The sequence below is a fragment of the Myripristis murdjan genome, chromosome 10 (assembly GCF_902150065.1).
Source record: "Myripristis murdjan chromosome 10, fMyrMur1.1, whole genome shotgun sequence".
Taxonomy (NCBI): Eukaryota; Metazoa; Chordata; class Actinopteri; order Holocentriformes; family Holocentridae; genus Myripristis; species Myripristis murdjan.
Window position 1 is genome coordinate 33041317 of NC_043989.1, and position 16254 is coordinate 33057570.

A 16254-nucleotide genomic window follows, 5' to 3' on the forward strand; every position below is an offset into this window, starting at 1 on the left:
TGATATCATGAAATGAAATGAAATGGGTCCATTGTACATTCTATCTGTAAATTCCTCCTGATGTTGGCACAATTTTTCCCAGCCAACAATAGTGCCGTGAATGCACCACATGGAGCAACACTTGATCAATTAGTTACTGAGACCATTTACTTTTCTGTCAATACACTGCCATAGCGTGGCTGCAAGTGTGTGTGGCTCCTGCAGAGGCTGCCACCAGGGTTTCCTGCACCTCTCCAGAACTGAACCTGCATATCGGGTGAAGCAAGGCTGCTGACATCTGCCAGACCTTTTTGCATAACCTCTGTGTTTTGTGCTGGCTGATGAAGACAACATGATGCCAGTTTTCATGTTCTGTTGTGATGTTGCCAGCTCATCCAAATTCTACAGACTGCAAGGTAAACTTGAAATAAATCAAAACCTTGATTTGGAGTGAATGTTTTGTCTCATTTGATGCAGCCATGACTTCTGCTGTTTTTATCTGAGCTTCATTAGCGTAGAGTGACACAAAATGACACTGCCGTCAGTTTTTTAGTGATTAGTGTAGTGTGACACTCGTGTTGAAGGTTCCGGTGTAGCTGCTGCTGCTCTTCCACACAGGATATAACTTCAGCTGTGTTATTCTGTAGTTTATGTTGCCTACGCTCATGCTGCACTGCAGAGGAACGCTAAGCATCGTCCAAACAACAGAAAATAAACTCTCATTATAAATTACTGAACAAGTTGATTTGTGACACAATGAAATAAACGATAGATCAAAACATGGATACATAAGTTTTTCTGCCGTTGCATGATATATGTCATCCTATCACACAGTCCTAGCGTGTAATTAATAATGATCTAATGATGTAATCTGTAATCTCCAACACATCAGAGGTGGAAAACGTCAATTGGCTGATTTTCACAAACAGGCCAATAGTGGCCTAGTAAAGGTCTAACACTAGTGCTTACCTCTACCCAGCAGTTCCATGGAGTATGTGATGTAGTCTTTTACATTGGCCATCAGATAAGCACAGCGTAGGGCCGTAGTCAGTATGGCTGTCAAGAGACCCCACCAGCGCTCTGTGCGATAATCACACATCACATAATCCAACAGCCTGAGAGAGAAAGAGAGAGAGATTTAGTATTTTAAAGTTACAATCCACAAGCCATCACGCAAAAATTTCATTCCCCACAAATGATGCAGGTAACCTTTGGACATCATCCTTCCAGCTTTCATTAAAATCTATAAGTGTTATAGCATTTATGGTCTCAAATTTGGAAATGAAAGTTCCCTTGCTGACCCTGTTTGGCCAATCAGTTTTTGTAAAAATCAGATCTTGTCTCAGTGGTTTGCCCAGGTTCCAGTCTGGGTGCTTTTCTGCATGTTATCCCCTCTCTCTGCCCTGTCTTTCCATACTGTGATTATAAAGAAGGGCAACAATGGCCAAAACTAACAAATAAAAATAAAAGAGATTTTCCCTGAGATACTGCTTGATCAACAGATCCAAAATTTTGAAATACGAACATACCTTTAAATAATACTCCAAATGCTAACCATTAGCCTCCTGACAATGAAGTTGACTCAGCTCACATTCTTAAAAAATAACTGTCTCAATCCACTCAAAGAAGGTTTAACATTAACTTTACAGTGTCACTTTCTGAAACTACAATGCACGTGTCCACCAAGCAACTGACAATACTTTTGCTCATATTACTATTTATAACTGTATTTCTGCTAACACCTGGAAAGATCCGGTAACTTCTGTACTTCCTGTTTGGAAGTAGATTGCTTGAGTTTGCTATTTGCTGTTTGTTTTCTTCATTGAATACATGTATGCATGTTGGAGGACAAAAATAACAGCTTTCTCCAAGGTAGCTGGTAACCATGAGAGGTAGATAGCACCACTACTGTCCTATATAACATCTGGAGGTGAAGTCAAATATCTTTTTTTTTTTTTTCAAAATGGGTGAATTATCCCTGTACAGCCTCAAAAGTGACCTCAAAAGTTTCAATATTTGAAACTTTTGAAACCTTGCATGAAAATCACTGGGATAGAGTAAAGGTGAAATATGAGAGACAACTGAATCTTTCCAATTCTGATGTGCCCGCTAGTCACCTGAGCGTCATTCCTACTGTAAATATGACAAAGAAGATTCGGTCTCTGGATGTGGTGAAGGTATCATTTTGTTACATCATGGCACAGTAACCAACCAGCTCTCTGTATAAAACATGGTGTAGATCAAGCCACTTTCAACCTGGCTCAGAATCCATTCACCCCCTATATTGTAGGGTTACATCTTCAAGGTTTTTTACATGTACTCAACTTACAGATGACACCCTAGTGTTTGTCTAAGCTCCTATGTGTATCTGTACTGTCAGTTCTACTTCCTGTGTCTGTGCTGACTTACTTGAGGGCTTTGGTGTAGTCTTTAGCATGATAGTACTCCTCTCCCATCTGCACCACTAGAGGAGAAAGAGAGAGGTAGTTCTTTAGAAGACATGAAGTAAAGTAAGACAAGATATTTAAAGTGTTGCCCCAACGTCAATGATGTATGACAGTTGGCTGGGGGAAAAAACTCCCTGGTGAGCCTCATCCTCATACTCAGAATGGGCTCCACATTCTCTTTTTCAAGTGAAAGCAGAGCTATTACTAAATTATTATTTTCCTTTTTTTTATTTTCATGTAATGATTCTGAATGAAGTAGTTACGCTAACTACAACTGATTGCTTAATCCAGTCAAATTTTAAAAAAGACACAAAAAACGTAATTCACGTGCACTGAATTTACGGAATAAATCCTTTCTTTGGTGCTTCATACTCACATTATTTTTTACAAAGATATACTGAAGAAAAATGTAAATGCAAAATGTTTTGGCTCTGTGTTTTCTGAGTTTTTCTTTTTTTTTTCATTTTTCCACAAAAAGCTTATTTCTCTGAAAGCTTGTGAACAAACTTTGTTTACTAGGCTATTGGTGAGCTCTCTTTCCCCCACCAACTACTTTCAAACTAATACCTGTCTTATATGAACAGTAACTAAGTAATTTTCGAAGATTTCTCACATTCTGTTCATATTTTTGTTAAGCTACAGAACCAAAAATGCCACTTCCTGTTTTAGTGCCTTCGTGTGACTAAACCAGAGGCAGAAGGTTTTAATGCAGATTCACACTTTGTATTAAAACATCTTCATTTTGCGATAAAGTGCTCTCTGATTGGATTCTTCTGTAGCCTATTATGGCTACCGATGAGCCAAATATGCCAACTGTTAAGATGTAGCCATATTGATTTGTTTTGTCTGCATGTACAATATTCATTTCAATTCATTTTCAGTGAAGTTATGCAATATCCAAACAGGACTGATGAGCCTTCCATCTCCACTGAATACCGTTAAACTGCATTAGGCAAGACTTGTAAGTGAAAATGAACTGAATGGAAAAATTATGATTAGAATAGCCACTCTCATACATTTTTTAACTAGGATCATTTAGATTGAAACAGTCACAAGAAACTATGTCCTCAATTTGTTGCAGTAGCCCCTGGGAACTGCTTTTAGGAGTTCTCAAAGTCCTTGGACCCAGCTTTGAGAGGAACTGTTCTGCACCAAGTGGGCAGTTCTGACTGCCTATAGTTCTAATCAAAGGTGCTTTAGTGTATGGAAAATCCAGAGAGCAGACTGCTACTTACTGAGGTGGCTCTTCATACGAGGACACTTGTACTTCTTAAATTGGGCAACAGCATTACTGAGGAGTGCTATGATCAGCTCCTGCATGGCAAAACAAAGAAAAGCTTGCTATAAAACAAGGAGTACAACAGAACCTAGCAAGAGGATACACTTCTATTGAGAGGTACAATCATTTTTTGTTGCTGGGGTTTAGGTGATGAGGAGGAGGGGTGTACATGGCTTGACATGTACCAGCATTTGCACCAAACATACATATCAAACAAGCATTGGTACTTATTCACTAATATTCATAACAGCCATGCAAAATTAACATCCTGTGTGTGTGGGATATGTGTATGTAAAAATGCTATGAATGTGCAGAGACTTCCCCATGCTACAACTGCTAGGTGACACACTGCAAGTACTCAAACCCATATCTTTCTGCAATGACAAGCTGCTATTTGAACTGCAGCTAAAATCAATCTTCACGTTCCCAGCTTTCAGATGATATATGCCAGTTCTATGAGCCATCTACTGTTGACCTTTTATTTCTCCCTGAAGATCCCCTACTGCCTCACTAAAATGGATCTAAGAAAGGACTGGGATGGTTAGGGGTTAGCACGTTCATCTCACAAATCCAGAGAAAGAGATCTAGCAACAGCAAAGCCTTACTGCTGTAAAATACACTAAACTGTGACCCCCAAAACAGGGGTACACACCACACTGTTAGTTTTGTGAATCTTTGCCCTCTAGTGTTAAGCAGGTTTACTGTTTTTGTCTGCATGTGTATTCCTGTTATTACTGTGTGTACTAACAGAATGTGGCACATCTCTTTCTTTAATCTGCAAGGCCAAGATTCCTGCCTTCTCCTTCTCGGGGTCAGGAGGATCAATACCTGGAGATACAACCAACACAGAAGTCAGTGCATTACTCATATAATTCTATCATGCTAAATGTAAAATGATGTTAATTAATGCAGTGGTCCTCAACCCGGGGGTCGGGACCCCTCAGAGAATTACAAGATTTACTACACTCATTTATTATTCTGTTTATTTTATTATTATTATTATTATTATTATTATTTATTTATTTATTTATTTTTAGATCTTTATCAGTTTTTATTGTTTTCTTGTAAAATATGGACTAGTTTTTAAACTCTAGGTCTCTTCTATTAATTCAGAAAATGACACAACCTGAAAAGAAGTCATTCTTTGCTTGGCCTGTTCACCACTCTGCTTATGCAGCCTGTGACAGGGGTGTCGTGAGTGGGCATCACTTCATTCTCAGGGGGCACGAGCCAAAACAGTTGAGAACCACTGGGCAGAGGCATGACCATTCTATAATGCTAAATGTCATCTATTCTGTTCATTTGGTTATTTTACATAGTCAAATCATATTGAGTTCATTCTCTCATGCTAAATGTAAAATAATGTTAATTAAGTCCACTGCATTATGGTAAAACAAGACCCAAAATATTATTTTGGGCCTTGTTTTATACTAAACATACATTCATACTCAGTTGTAAAATGTAAAGTGAATGTAAAATCATATTCCATGTTTCCCTCCTTGTGAAATGAATAAACAGCAGTTATACTTAAAGTTATAGTGTTGCTGTTAGACTTTTTCTTTGCATTTCACCAGTCGACGTGCTTGCATTTTGTATGGCTGAACAGAACTTATACCTTCTATCATAGATGACAAAAACTAGAATATGTACTTTAACTTCATTTACTATAAATTTATATCACATGATTTGCAATGAATGAAACAATTAAATCCATCCTGGAAACTGACTCAGAATAAATCGAGACTCTATACATGCGTGAGAACATTAATATCAATGTCACCAATTGGATGAGAAATGTTAATGTCGACTGCGCATGTTTTTGTATTATTAGCAATATTTGTGTTTTGATGACCCTGTATGTAAGCGTGCATGTGTATCTACTCTGGTGTCCTTGTCTCCAGGGTCTCTGGCCATAGAAGTCCAATCCTCCAGTGGGGGTTTCCAGAGGATCAGGGGTGGGCAAACTCACTCCACTCTGAAACAATCAAAAAATCAGCAGAAAGTATTCACGTGTCCATTAATAAGTAAAAAGCCCAACTCCGCACTCAGCTGCTTGAAGAAGGGTAGTAGATACAAACTTCCTACTGGAACATATCATAATTAGTAGGATTTGATAACTGTAGCTTCTGTGAGCCTGAAACTGATTGCAATAGTTGTTGTTTTTTAACTGAAGCTGATCTGAAAAAGAAAAGTATTCAAAGAAAACATAATAAAAATGATAACGGAAATAATAATACTGCAAAATAAAACTACAACAGTAGAAGCAGATTTGTTGCAGTAGCAGCATTAATAACAGCACCTGCTATAGTAGTAGTGGTTTAAGTACTTGTAGTTGTAGTAGAAGTAATACCTGACACAACTGCTGTGCCTGCAGCTTCCGGTCCTGGCTGTAACAGGCAGCCTGCTGGTAGTAAAAACCAGGATTCTGGGTCTGGATGGCTGTCAGACCCAACTTTATAGCTTCATCAAACAGCTCACCAAATGACTGGAACCTAACAAGACAGACAGACAGACAGACAGACAGACAAAGAGAGACAAAAAGAGAGAAAGAGAAAAGAGGGACAGACGGTAGACATGGGGTCAGGATACAAGGGCAACTGTTTAAGGTATAACAGTGATTCATTTAACAGTTAACAGAAACTGATAACTGGAACTAATCACTAGAACAGCATAGCAGGCACTATCAGCATTAATGTTTTCACAAATCCACCCAACTGCATTCCCTTACAATGCATCAGTACCTTTATGAAATACAGTATGTCCATACACTATTTGGACTTAAGTATTGGACCACACCTCTTAATCAGTGAATTCAGGTGTTTCATTCAGTCCCATTGCCACAAGTGTATAAAATCAAGCACTTAGCCATGCAGTCTGCCTTCAAAAATATTTGTGAGAGAATGGCTGACTTGCAAGAGCTCACTGAATTCCAGCGTGGTGCTGTAATGGTAATGTAATAGGATGCCACAGAAATTTCACCAACTGACTTGTTGGTGAAATTTCTTCTATCCTAGACATCCCACCATCAGCTGTAAGTGGTATTATTGCAAAATGGAAGCAATTAGGAACCACAGCAACTCAGCCACCAGGTGGCAGCACCATGTAAAGTTACAGAGCGGGGTCGCCAAACGCTGAGGCTCATAGTGCGTAAAAGTGGCCGACGCTCTGCTGACTCAGTAACTACAGAGCTCCAAACCTCCTCTGGCATCAACATCAGCACAGAAACTGAGTGTGGGGAGCTTCATGGCATGGGTTTCCATGGCCGAGCAGCCGCACGCAAGCCTTACATCATCAAGCACAACGCAAAAAGGGTCAGACGGTGCGGTGTAAAGCACGCTGCCACATGACTCTGGAGTGGAGGAAACGTGTTCTGTGAGTGACCAATCACACTTCTCTATCTGGCAGTCTGATGGACGAGTCTGGGTTTGGTGAATGCCAGGAGAACATTCCCTGCCTGACTGCATTGTGCTGACTGTAAAGTTTTCTGGAGGAGGGATAACGCTATGGGTTGGTTTTTCTGGGCTCGGCCTCAGCCCCTTCTCTGCTTCCAGCTTTGTGGGAACAGTTTGGGGAAGGTCCTTTTCTGTCCCAGCATGACTGAGCCCCAGTGCACAAAGCAGCTCCATAAAGGCATGGCTGGCTGAGTTTGGTGTGGAAGAACTGGACTGGCCCAAACAGAGCCCTGACCTCAACCCCATCCAACTCCTTTGAGATGAACTAGAACAGAGATTGTGAGCTGGGCCCTCTGGTCCAACATCAGTGTCTGACCTCACAAATGCTCTTCTGGATGAACGGGCAAAAAAAAAACAAGGGTGTAGTAATGTGATTCAATAACAGTTCAACTCAGTAAATCAGACTTTTTTCAGGCAGCTTAACTACAACATGAAATCTTGTATTTTGATGGCATTTTTATTTGTTTCATATTAATATTATTTAGGAAATGAAACACAAATACCAGTTTATCCTAAGACCACCATTCATAATTAATCCTTTGAAACCTGAGCAAATTCACTTGATTTCTTTAAAAAAAAAAAAAGGTGATGAGCAAATTAGCAAGAAATGTCCCAAAAACAAGCAAGACACTAGGAAAGAAAATGACCTGAAAATGAACAAAGAATTAGTAAAAAATTTGAATAAAATTACCAAAAACAAAAACACCACAAAGTTAACAAAACATTGTAGCAAAATTAGAAAAAAAGTAAAAATATTTGTAAAAAAAATCTACATCTATCTATCTATCTATCTATCTATCTATCTATATCTACATGTATGCACACAAAAAATAACAATATTTGTGAAATTACTGCCACAAAAAAAAAAAAAAAAAAAAATTAAAAAAAAAATCTAAAGGGAAAAATTTATATAAAAGCCAGCTGAATGATTTCTTGGATTCAAGACGGCAAATAAAAGCTAATAATAAAAAAAAATATTTGGGTGATCATTATATTGTAGTTAAAGAATAAATGAATAAATGCACACTCATTTCAAAACATGGGGTTTCAACAGATCAATGTAGCTGACTTTGGACATACAGATTTGCTTTTTGACACTTCCTGTGTTGATTTTACTGTTTACTGTTTAGACATTTAAGCTGTGTTGATCTTCTTCCATACATACTGTAAAGTTATTGATCTGTTTTTAATGTGTGTGATTTTACTTGGATCCATCTGCAGTGTGTGCCTTACTGTTTAGACATCCATGCTGTGTGCTCAAAGGCTAATTCAGCACTGCCGATCTTCTTCTTACAGAGGTCAATGTGCTTCCTGAACTGGGCAATGGCATCTAGAGGAGTGTTGTGCTGGAAACACAGACGACAGATCTAAAAGACAGATACAGAGCGGTGGGGGGTGGGTGGGTGGACAGAAGAACATAGATGAAGGGACAAAAAGGATTAAAAAGGGATAAATAGACAGTAACTACAGACTCAATCTCTACCTCTCAAGCTGTTGTTAAAAAACAAACAACAAATACTGTTAATCTAATATCCCTGATAGAGAAAATACACTTCCACTTCATATAAAAAGGAACTGCAAGGACGGTGGAGCATATTATACACATAATGTCAGTGAAAGCAAAATTGAACTTTGGCAGAGAGTTGGGTTGTCTAGTTCCATGCACGTGTTTTGAGTCCACATGGTAGTGAAAAATCCTCATTAGTTGCTCTGTGCTCCTCTGGGCTGCTAATCCACAATACTGGATTTGTCTTAGAGTTGTGACCGTGTCAGTAATTAACTCATTGTGAATTACATATGTTACCAATCCATGTATCCATCTGCATTCCACAGTCTGATGTTTTTATGAATTATAAATATGTAAGTCCATAGCCAAAATGCTGAATGAGCTAGTAACAGTTGGCTAACAATTGCTGTGAAGTTTACTATAGCCTCATGGAACTTTACACATAATATGGACAATAGCAACACTAATAATAATACTGGTAATAATAACAATTTTAAAAAAAAAAAAGAAAAAGAAAAAGAACTCTGGTATCGGTGTCCGTATCAGCAGATATCCAAATTCAGTTACCTGAACTGTTCACTGGTATCTCTCCATTCACCTCCATAGTATAGTAAAATCAGTCCAAAACAACACTTTTAGCACAGAAATGAACATAACCTAAGCAGATAATGCCAACATAAAAAGTACCAAGTCCTAGAAACCATGTTTAAGGAAATTGAAAGTCTCTTTTCTTGTTATTGCCCTATTTGAATAAAAAAGCAGATCCGGCAGGTAGTGTCTGCAGAAAACGTCTGCACAGCAGCCATATGCCAGGGAGAAACGACCTGATAGTAACTGTAATTACCCAAAAATAAACACAGATTCAGAGGCATGTTGTTTGTTTTATTGGAATAATCCACTTTGATCAGTTATGCGCTGACAGTGTTTGTGCCATGTATGGAAGTGAGTGGAGAGACACAAATAAAATGTCATGGATTAGCAGCCCAGGGGAGCACAGAGGAGCAAATAAGGATATTTCCCCATCATGTGGACCCATATCACACCCTTGGAACTCTACCACTCTAGCAAAGTTCAACTGGGCTTTCACATTACAGGCTCCACTATCACAGTTTTTGGATGGATCAAAGATGAAGCGGTGACAAGGTTTATTGTGATAAACCTTGTCAGCAGTTGTGTCAGGTATTACTTCTACTACAACTACAAGTACTTAAACCACTACTACTATAGCAGGTGCTGTTATTAATGCTGCTACTGCAACAAATCTGCTTCTACTGTTGTAGTTTTATTTTGCAGTAGTATTATTGCCGTTATAATGTTTATTATGTTTTCTTTGAATACTTTTCTTTTTCAGATCAGCTTCAGTTAAAAAACAACAACACATTCCTTTTCAACAGCTGAACTCCTTCGTTTAGGTATGGAAAAAACATTTTGATTGCAAAAAGTAGAATAGTAGAATAGTAGAATAATTCTGTCTGACAGCATCTAACCATAGTTATTTGAGAAGTTCATGTAATTTATGTAAGAGCCATTACCGCAGCGCTAATCCGGTTTTACTTTCAACTCATTTTGACTTCTTTTTGTACTCAACCTTAATGTGCTACTCCAGCAAATGCACAACCGATATGGGATCAGTATGCATGTCTCTGAGACTGGTGTACTGTTTCAGAATCAGAATCAAAAATACTTTACCGATCCCCAAAGGGAAACTGGGTATTGTATCACTATACTGGTTACAGACAGAGAGAACTGTACCTTATAGTTGATGAATCCAGCCATGGTTTTGATCTCCAACATGTTGGTCTCATGGGCTCTCAGCTCATGAACAAGACTGTATGCTGTTCTGTAATACCTACACACACACACAACCAAGTGAGTCCACTACTAAGAACACTGATGTTTCAGCTGTGCAGTTAATTCAGACAATAGTTAGTCAATAAAACTAGGACTCTCAACTGTCTGATATCAAAACAACTTTAGACTTCCACACCTTCTAATTGATGTGGAAAAGTTGGCTAAAAGTAAATCAAACATGCACATACACATAAGATATAACCATCTTTACGTACTTCATGGACCAAATAATCCTCAAATTTAATATGTACTGTTGTTCACTGAAAACTTTGTTCAGACTGAAAGTTATAATTTTTTACATAAATGTCATTGTATCTACATCGTGCATTGTTAGACAGCACCAAATATTACCAACATCAGTTGACATGAATAAGAAATTATTTTCACATTATGAGACAAATCTTTAGTGACTTTCTATTTTCCTGTGCATTCCTTTTCTTATGTTCTTACATTTTCACTTCAACCCAGATGATGGAAAAGCACCCAATCCAGATTTCAGATTTCAGGTTCTGTTGTTTGTGTATCGTAAAGCACTAAACATTCACCACAACACATCAGAGAGGATCTCTTGTATGGGCTCAAACTTACTTGAGAGCGTTCTGGGTGTCCTGTTTCAGTTCACTGAAGAAGGCGATTTTAAACTGGTGTCTGACAAACAACAGCTTTAAACAGCATAATGGAGATGATAAAGAAAGGAAAGGAAGAAGAGGGGGATAAGGGAGGAAGAGAAAGGGAGATGTAATTACAGTTTGAGATCGGATTTCAGTTTGCCTTCACAACATTTGGCACATTTACTACAAATTGCCTGCATTTTAAAAATCAACAAACTATTTTGTAAATCATGCGGGGGTAGAAAAGATTTCCTGATATATAATCCAAATACCTCGACTTTCAAATTTTTAATTTGTGATTGAAACACCCACCTTATAATGTTCTGTTTCTACAGCTAACAAAGTCATCACCACTCATGAACTACAGAACTGATAATTAGCTGTCAGGGTTTCCGCTACATGTAATTGATCGTGGCGCACCGCCACGGCTAAATAAAAGCCGCCACGGCTTGGGAATGATGATTTTTTTTTTTTTTTTTTTTTTTCTCGGGTGTTAACACAATTTAAAGTATATTGTATGAATGACCTGTGAAAACGACCCTACATACACACATAGCATATATTTGCGCACATATACTTACTATGATCAGAGTTTTAAATGATAAATTAAATATCACGACATGTTACACCTCAGCACCAGTTTCAAAAAATCCTGGGGGAAACCCTGGCTGTGTATGGCAAACTTACTCCAAGAACTATTTTCCTAAAGAGAGACTACATCATTCCACCCAAGGCAGGAAAAATAATATCAGAATTGTGAAAAAATGACTGCTTGCTTTGGTAAGAAGTACAAACATTTTGTAGATATTACGTTATACTTGCAAAGTCACTCGTATGGTCCTTTAAGCTTGAGTTTTGGGGGAAATTGGGGATTTTTTGTTCTTTAATTTCCCATTTCCTCCTCAGTGGTGCTGTCTTTGTACACTGGTGACGAATGACTACTTAATGAACTAACACTGACACACTGAAGACAGGGTAAACTACAGTTAACTGCAGTGTTTGTGTCTTCTTACCTGGTGTGTGGTCTTGTTGAGGAATTCTTTGTGTGATTTGACACGGCGGATCTCGGTGTAGTAGTATGTCTGAGCATGTTCATAGAAGGCATTCTCTAGCCTGAAATAACACGGGGCACAATAAAGCTGGTTAGATGCTTGGCAGGGTTTTTGTTAGTTATATCACTGTGGGGCTGTGGTCAACCCAAAAAAAATTTTGTCAACTGAAATTTGACCTGCACTATGACCTGTCAACTGGTTGATTGGAAAAAAAAAACAAGACAAAAGCCAGTGTGCTGCTGTTAGCTAGTGAAAATAGAGCGGAGTGGCAACTCTTCACTTTGTTTCACAATCTATGTCAGGGCGCTGCTGTAGCTGGAGAGTTTCTCTGCCCTTTGGCTCGTGCGGTGCCGGTGCAGTTGTTATGTCAAATTCCGCGTTAAAAATAGATTCCGTTTTATTTGGCTAATCTGCACGCTTCACACAAGTCACCCAAATGGCCAATAGATCACTGGTATTTGCGAGCGCTTGTGTTTTTCGCGCTAGGCGATTCATACATTCCATGATTCCACCACCGCCTGGCCTACAGCGGATGTGTTGCGGCTGAAAGCCATCCTCTCAGCGTTCAAGCAGAAACTATTCGCTGCAGTGATTGGTTAATTCCGTTGTCAGTATTTCATGACGTATGGCCCAGTGCCCGCCTAACTCCCCCCGGACAGATTCCTAAAGGAGCCGCAGATTGAATATGTCGATGTGCGTTTTTTCCCCCTATCATCGTTCATTTGATCTAGGCGGTCGGTGAAAACGTCTAGGCGGTGCGCCTAAGAAATTATAAGGCAGGGAAAACCCTGAAATCATTTTAACCTAATTACTTTAAACTGACATGATAACAACAGACTCAGAGACTTTACTTCAGGATCAGCAAGTACATGCCCATATTCATATAACTTAGACAGCAGTAAAATCAAAAGTGGTGTAAAGGCTGAGCATACTATAGTGGAACACCTCAAGTTGTGAAAACCTCTGAGAAAAACTATACTTATACAATGATGCAGTCTGAAGTCACTATCTGGGAACCTGAAGGTCCTGGGTTCAAATCTCCAGGTGGTCAAATCCTACTGGTCAACAATGTGGCAGTTCATGTACTGTGTGTAGTATTTTTTTTTTTTCCCAAGTGGTTCCAAGTGGTCATTTAAAGTCAAAGACTGTATTGTAGATTTTTTTTTCTTGCCTGCATTATAATAATGAAATAAGTGTGTGACTGGTCTTACTCCTTTAAACAGAAACAAAATTAGCTCAAGTGACATTGCTTAGCTTTGTGGCACCTGAAGCTTGAAACACTCATTGGTGCTTGCAGTTTTTCACAAATAATAAACTGTTCAATAAGTAACAAAGCTCAAAAAGGTCTCATTTTGCTTTGCCCCTGCTCATTTGTGTATCCAATATTCCATATGTAAAATAACCAAGCGACACTTCTATGATATTTCACAGCATTAGCATTAAGGCTAGTTAAAGTCAGGACTATAGTCTTTTAGGGTTGGACTAGCTGAAGTGAATTGCTATTACCTGATAATATATCCAACTAGGTGGTCGGTGTGTGGCAGTACGAAGAGACTCTTGCCCGATAGGTCACAGGCATTACAAAGAGCTGCTGCTCTCTCTGACGCCACCAAGTCCTCTCCTGCACAAACAGAAAGGTTCGTTATGGTTTGGAGTCACATTATCACAGACAAACTGATTTGCACTATAGATGTCACAGGGTGGCATGGCAGAGCAACCACATTGGTGGTTTTAGAACTATTGAAGCATTTTCTTTGAAAAAAAAAGTGAAAAGTTATGTCACAAATTCACCGATATTTATTAAATTCTGAATATACTGGACACCCTGGTGGCTAACCTGGTAGAGTGCATACCACCTATCAAGGCTGAATAGCACTGAACTACTAACTAACCACCCAATTCTGGTATAGACAAGTCCCCTGAGTGTGGAAACCCCAGACATGATTTATTTGAGGTGTTCACCTGGGGGTAAAGGAGTTTTCTTCTGGATTAAAACCACAGCCACTTTAGTATTCCTGCCCTGAAGACTGGTCCTGTAGACAGACACAAACCACAAGACTGTAGTTACAATTCACTGCTATGTAGCAATTAGCCATGCAGGATATGTAGAAAGGCAAGCTCATACAGTTATAAAACTAGGTGCACCATATGTGGAACAGTATGTTGATTTGAAAAGCAGCATTCTTTTATAAGATTTATAAGAATTTTAAGTTCCCATTTCAGCTGGACACAATACCAACAATGCACAATGTACAAAAACCTGCAGATCTTTCTTTCACTTGATACATGCTTCATTCCTTCTGTCTCTCTATAAATCCATCAAGTCTTTTTTTGCACTTTTTGAAACTTGTTCACTTATTAGTTGAAGCTCTGTAAGAAATAATCCATGACAAGGTGGTCTTCTACCCTACTTTTACAAAGGTCATTATTATGAAGACTAATTCAAAACTTATAATAGGCAATAATCATTAGAAAATAATCATTAATCATGCATTAATTTATTGGCCCACAAGCTTCCACTAAGAAAAGAAATAGCTCTTTAGTTTATTTAGAACAGTTTCCATAACAATGTCAGCAGAATAAGTAGGGTCCAAAACTGAGTTTTTGACTCATCTGCCAATGGCAGGTAAACAGAGAAAATTTACCAGCCAAAAATATTTGTTACTGGCCATAAAACTATAACATGCATTATTTGACTAAAAATAATAACCTTACGTTTCTAGTATGCATCTTTTTGTCAAATTGTTTGTTTGTTTGTCTGCTGCGTGTTGGCAGCAAGCACTGCAGTACATCCTGTGGTTTTGAGCTTCGTACTAAAACCAGGATCTTGGGGCTTCTGCGTTGTCTCCCTCTTATACAGCTATGAAAACCTTTTCTTATGCTGTGATTCCAAATTTTTTTACCAGTCAGAGGGAGTGATTTAACCTGCCACCAAAGAGCAGGCACCCTACTTTTCAACATTACAGATCAGGCTTCACAGGGATCTCTCTTTGGGCTGTAAAGACAATCCAAATTTTAGACTGAGTGACCTGAAAGCAAAAAGAACATAGTCCTGATCCTAAACACACACACACACACACACACACAGACACACACACACACCTACCTGACAATCTCCACTTTAGTGGCACATTCAGATTGCTTTTCTTTCCACTGTGGGTCGTCCCAGTCCAATTCGTAGAACAGGACCACCAGAGCTGGTACCAGGTTCAGATGTTTATTCATCCAGCCTGTTTTGAGGATGCCTTTTGGGATGTACCACTCATAGGACGTTCGCTGGAGAGGAAACAGAGATGCTTACAAACAGGTCTACATATTCTGTACTACATAGCACTGATGTCAGATGAAACCTCAGTAACTCTTACGTTGTGGTGCATTGCTCATCCTAACATAGCGGTAATCCTTGAGTTACTTATTTTGTATTATTTTGTCTCCATCTTTGGTGATAATCGCTCGTTGCTGAGGCATTTTAATGTCTTTTTGTGAGGATTTTCCATTAATGTAATTGGAGTTTTGGTAGTTGGTGCTTTTCTTTTTGTCTTTTCAGTCATGGCACCAGAAGAAGCAGCTACCATCCATTATATGTTTACAACAGCAAATATTAGGGCTTTCATAAATTAGCTACAGTTCACTACTGCATTACATCAATAAACAACAGACAGTATTTATATATCATTATTATTACTATAAAGTGTACAGTAAAACAAAGAATAAATTTAAAAAAAAAAATGGTATGTCAGACCTAAGAATAAGGGATTCTCATTTTTACCTTACTGGTATTTTCTTTTAAAGGAAAAAACTGGCATGTGAGAATGTGGGAAAATCTCTGAATGTTTACTGGGGGTCAATGTGGTGCACATACACACAAAAAAAAAAAGAAAAAAAAAAAGCCAGATAAGCACAGTTGTGATATAAAACCACTAGATGGAGCCAAAAATGCTTAATTTTGAAACAGCTGGGGGCGTGTTTCAGAGTGTGTAATAAACAAGGTACAATTAATCATTAATTATTCATTTGAAATGATTTTTAAAAATGGAAAGCGAATGGAACAGTATCAACGACTGCTTGTTGCTATT

The 16254-nt window shown here is 38.5% G+C and overlaps 1 protein-coding gene across 1 annotated transcript in view; it reads right to left on the bottom strand.

The window, feature by feature from the left end:
- The window catches only part of trappc11 (trafficking protein particle complex subunit 11), a 41954-nt gene that overhangs the window by 22855 nt on the left and 2845 nt on the right, over positions 1-16254 (bottom strand). Inside the window, exons 3-15 of the mRNA XM_030061942.1 lie at positions 15285-15454; positions 14141-14211; positions 13685-13799; positions 12140-12239; positions 11104-11177; positions 10417-10513; positions 8391-8524; positions 6056-6197; positions 5587-5680; positions 4454-4533; positions 3662-3740; positions 2389-2443; positions 949-1094 (exon numbers count right to left, since the gene is read on the bottom strand). Of these exons, the coding sequence (XP_029917802.1) occupies positions 949-1094; positions 2389-2443; positions 3662-3740; positions 4454-4533; positions 5587-5680; positions 6056-6197; positions 8391-8524; positions 10417-10513; positions 11104-11177; positions 12140-12239; positions 13685-13799; positions 14141-14211; positions 15285-15454 (1357 nt within the window). The remainder of the gene's footprint in view (positions 1-948; positions 1095-2388; positions 2444-3661; positions 3741-4453; positions 4534-5586; positions 5681-6055; positions 6198-8390; positions 8525-10416; positions 10514-11103; positions 11178-12139; positions 12240-13684; positions 13800-14140; positions 14212-15284; positions 15455-16254) is intronic.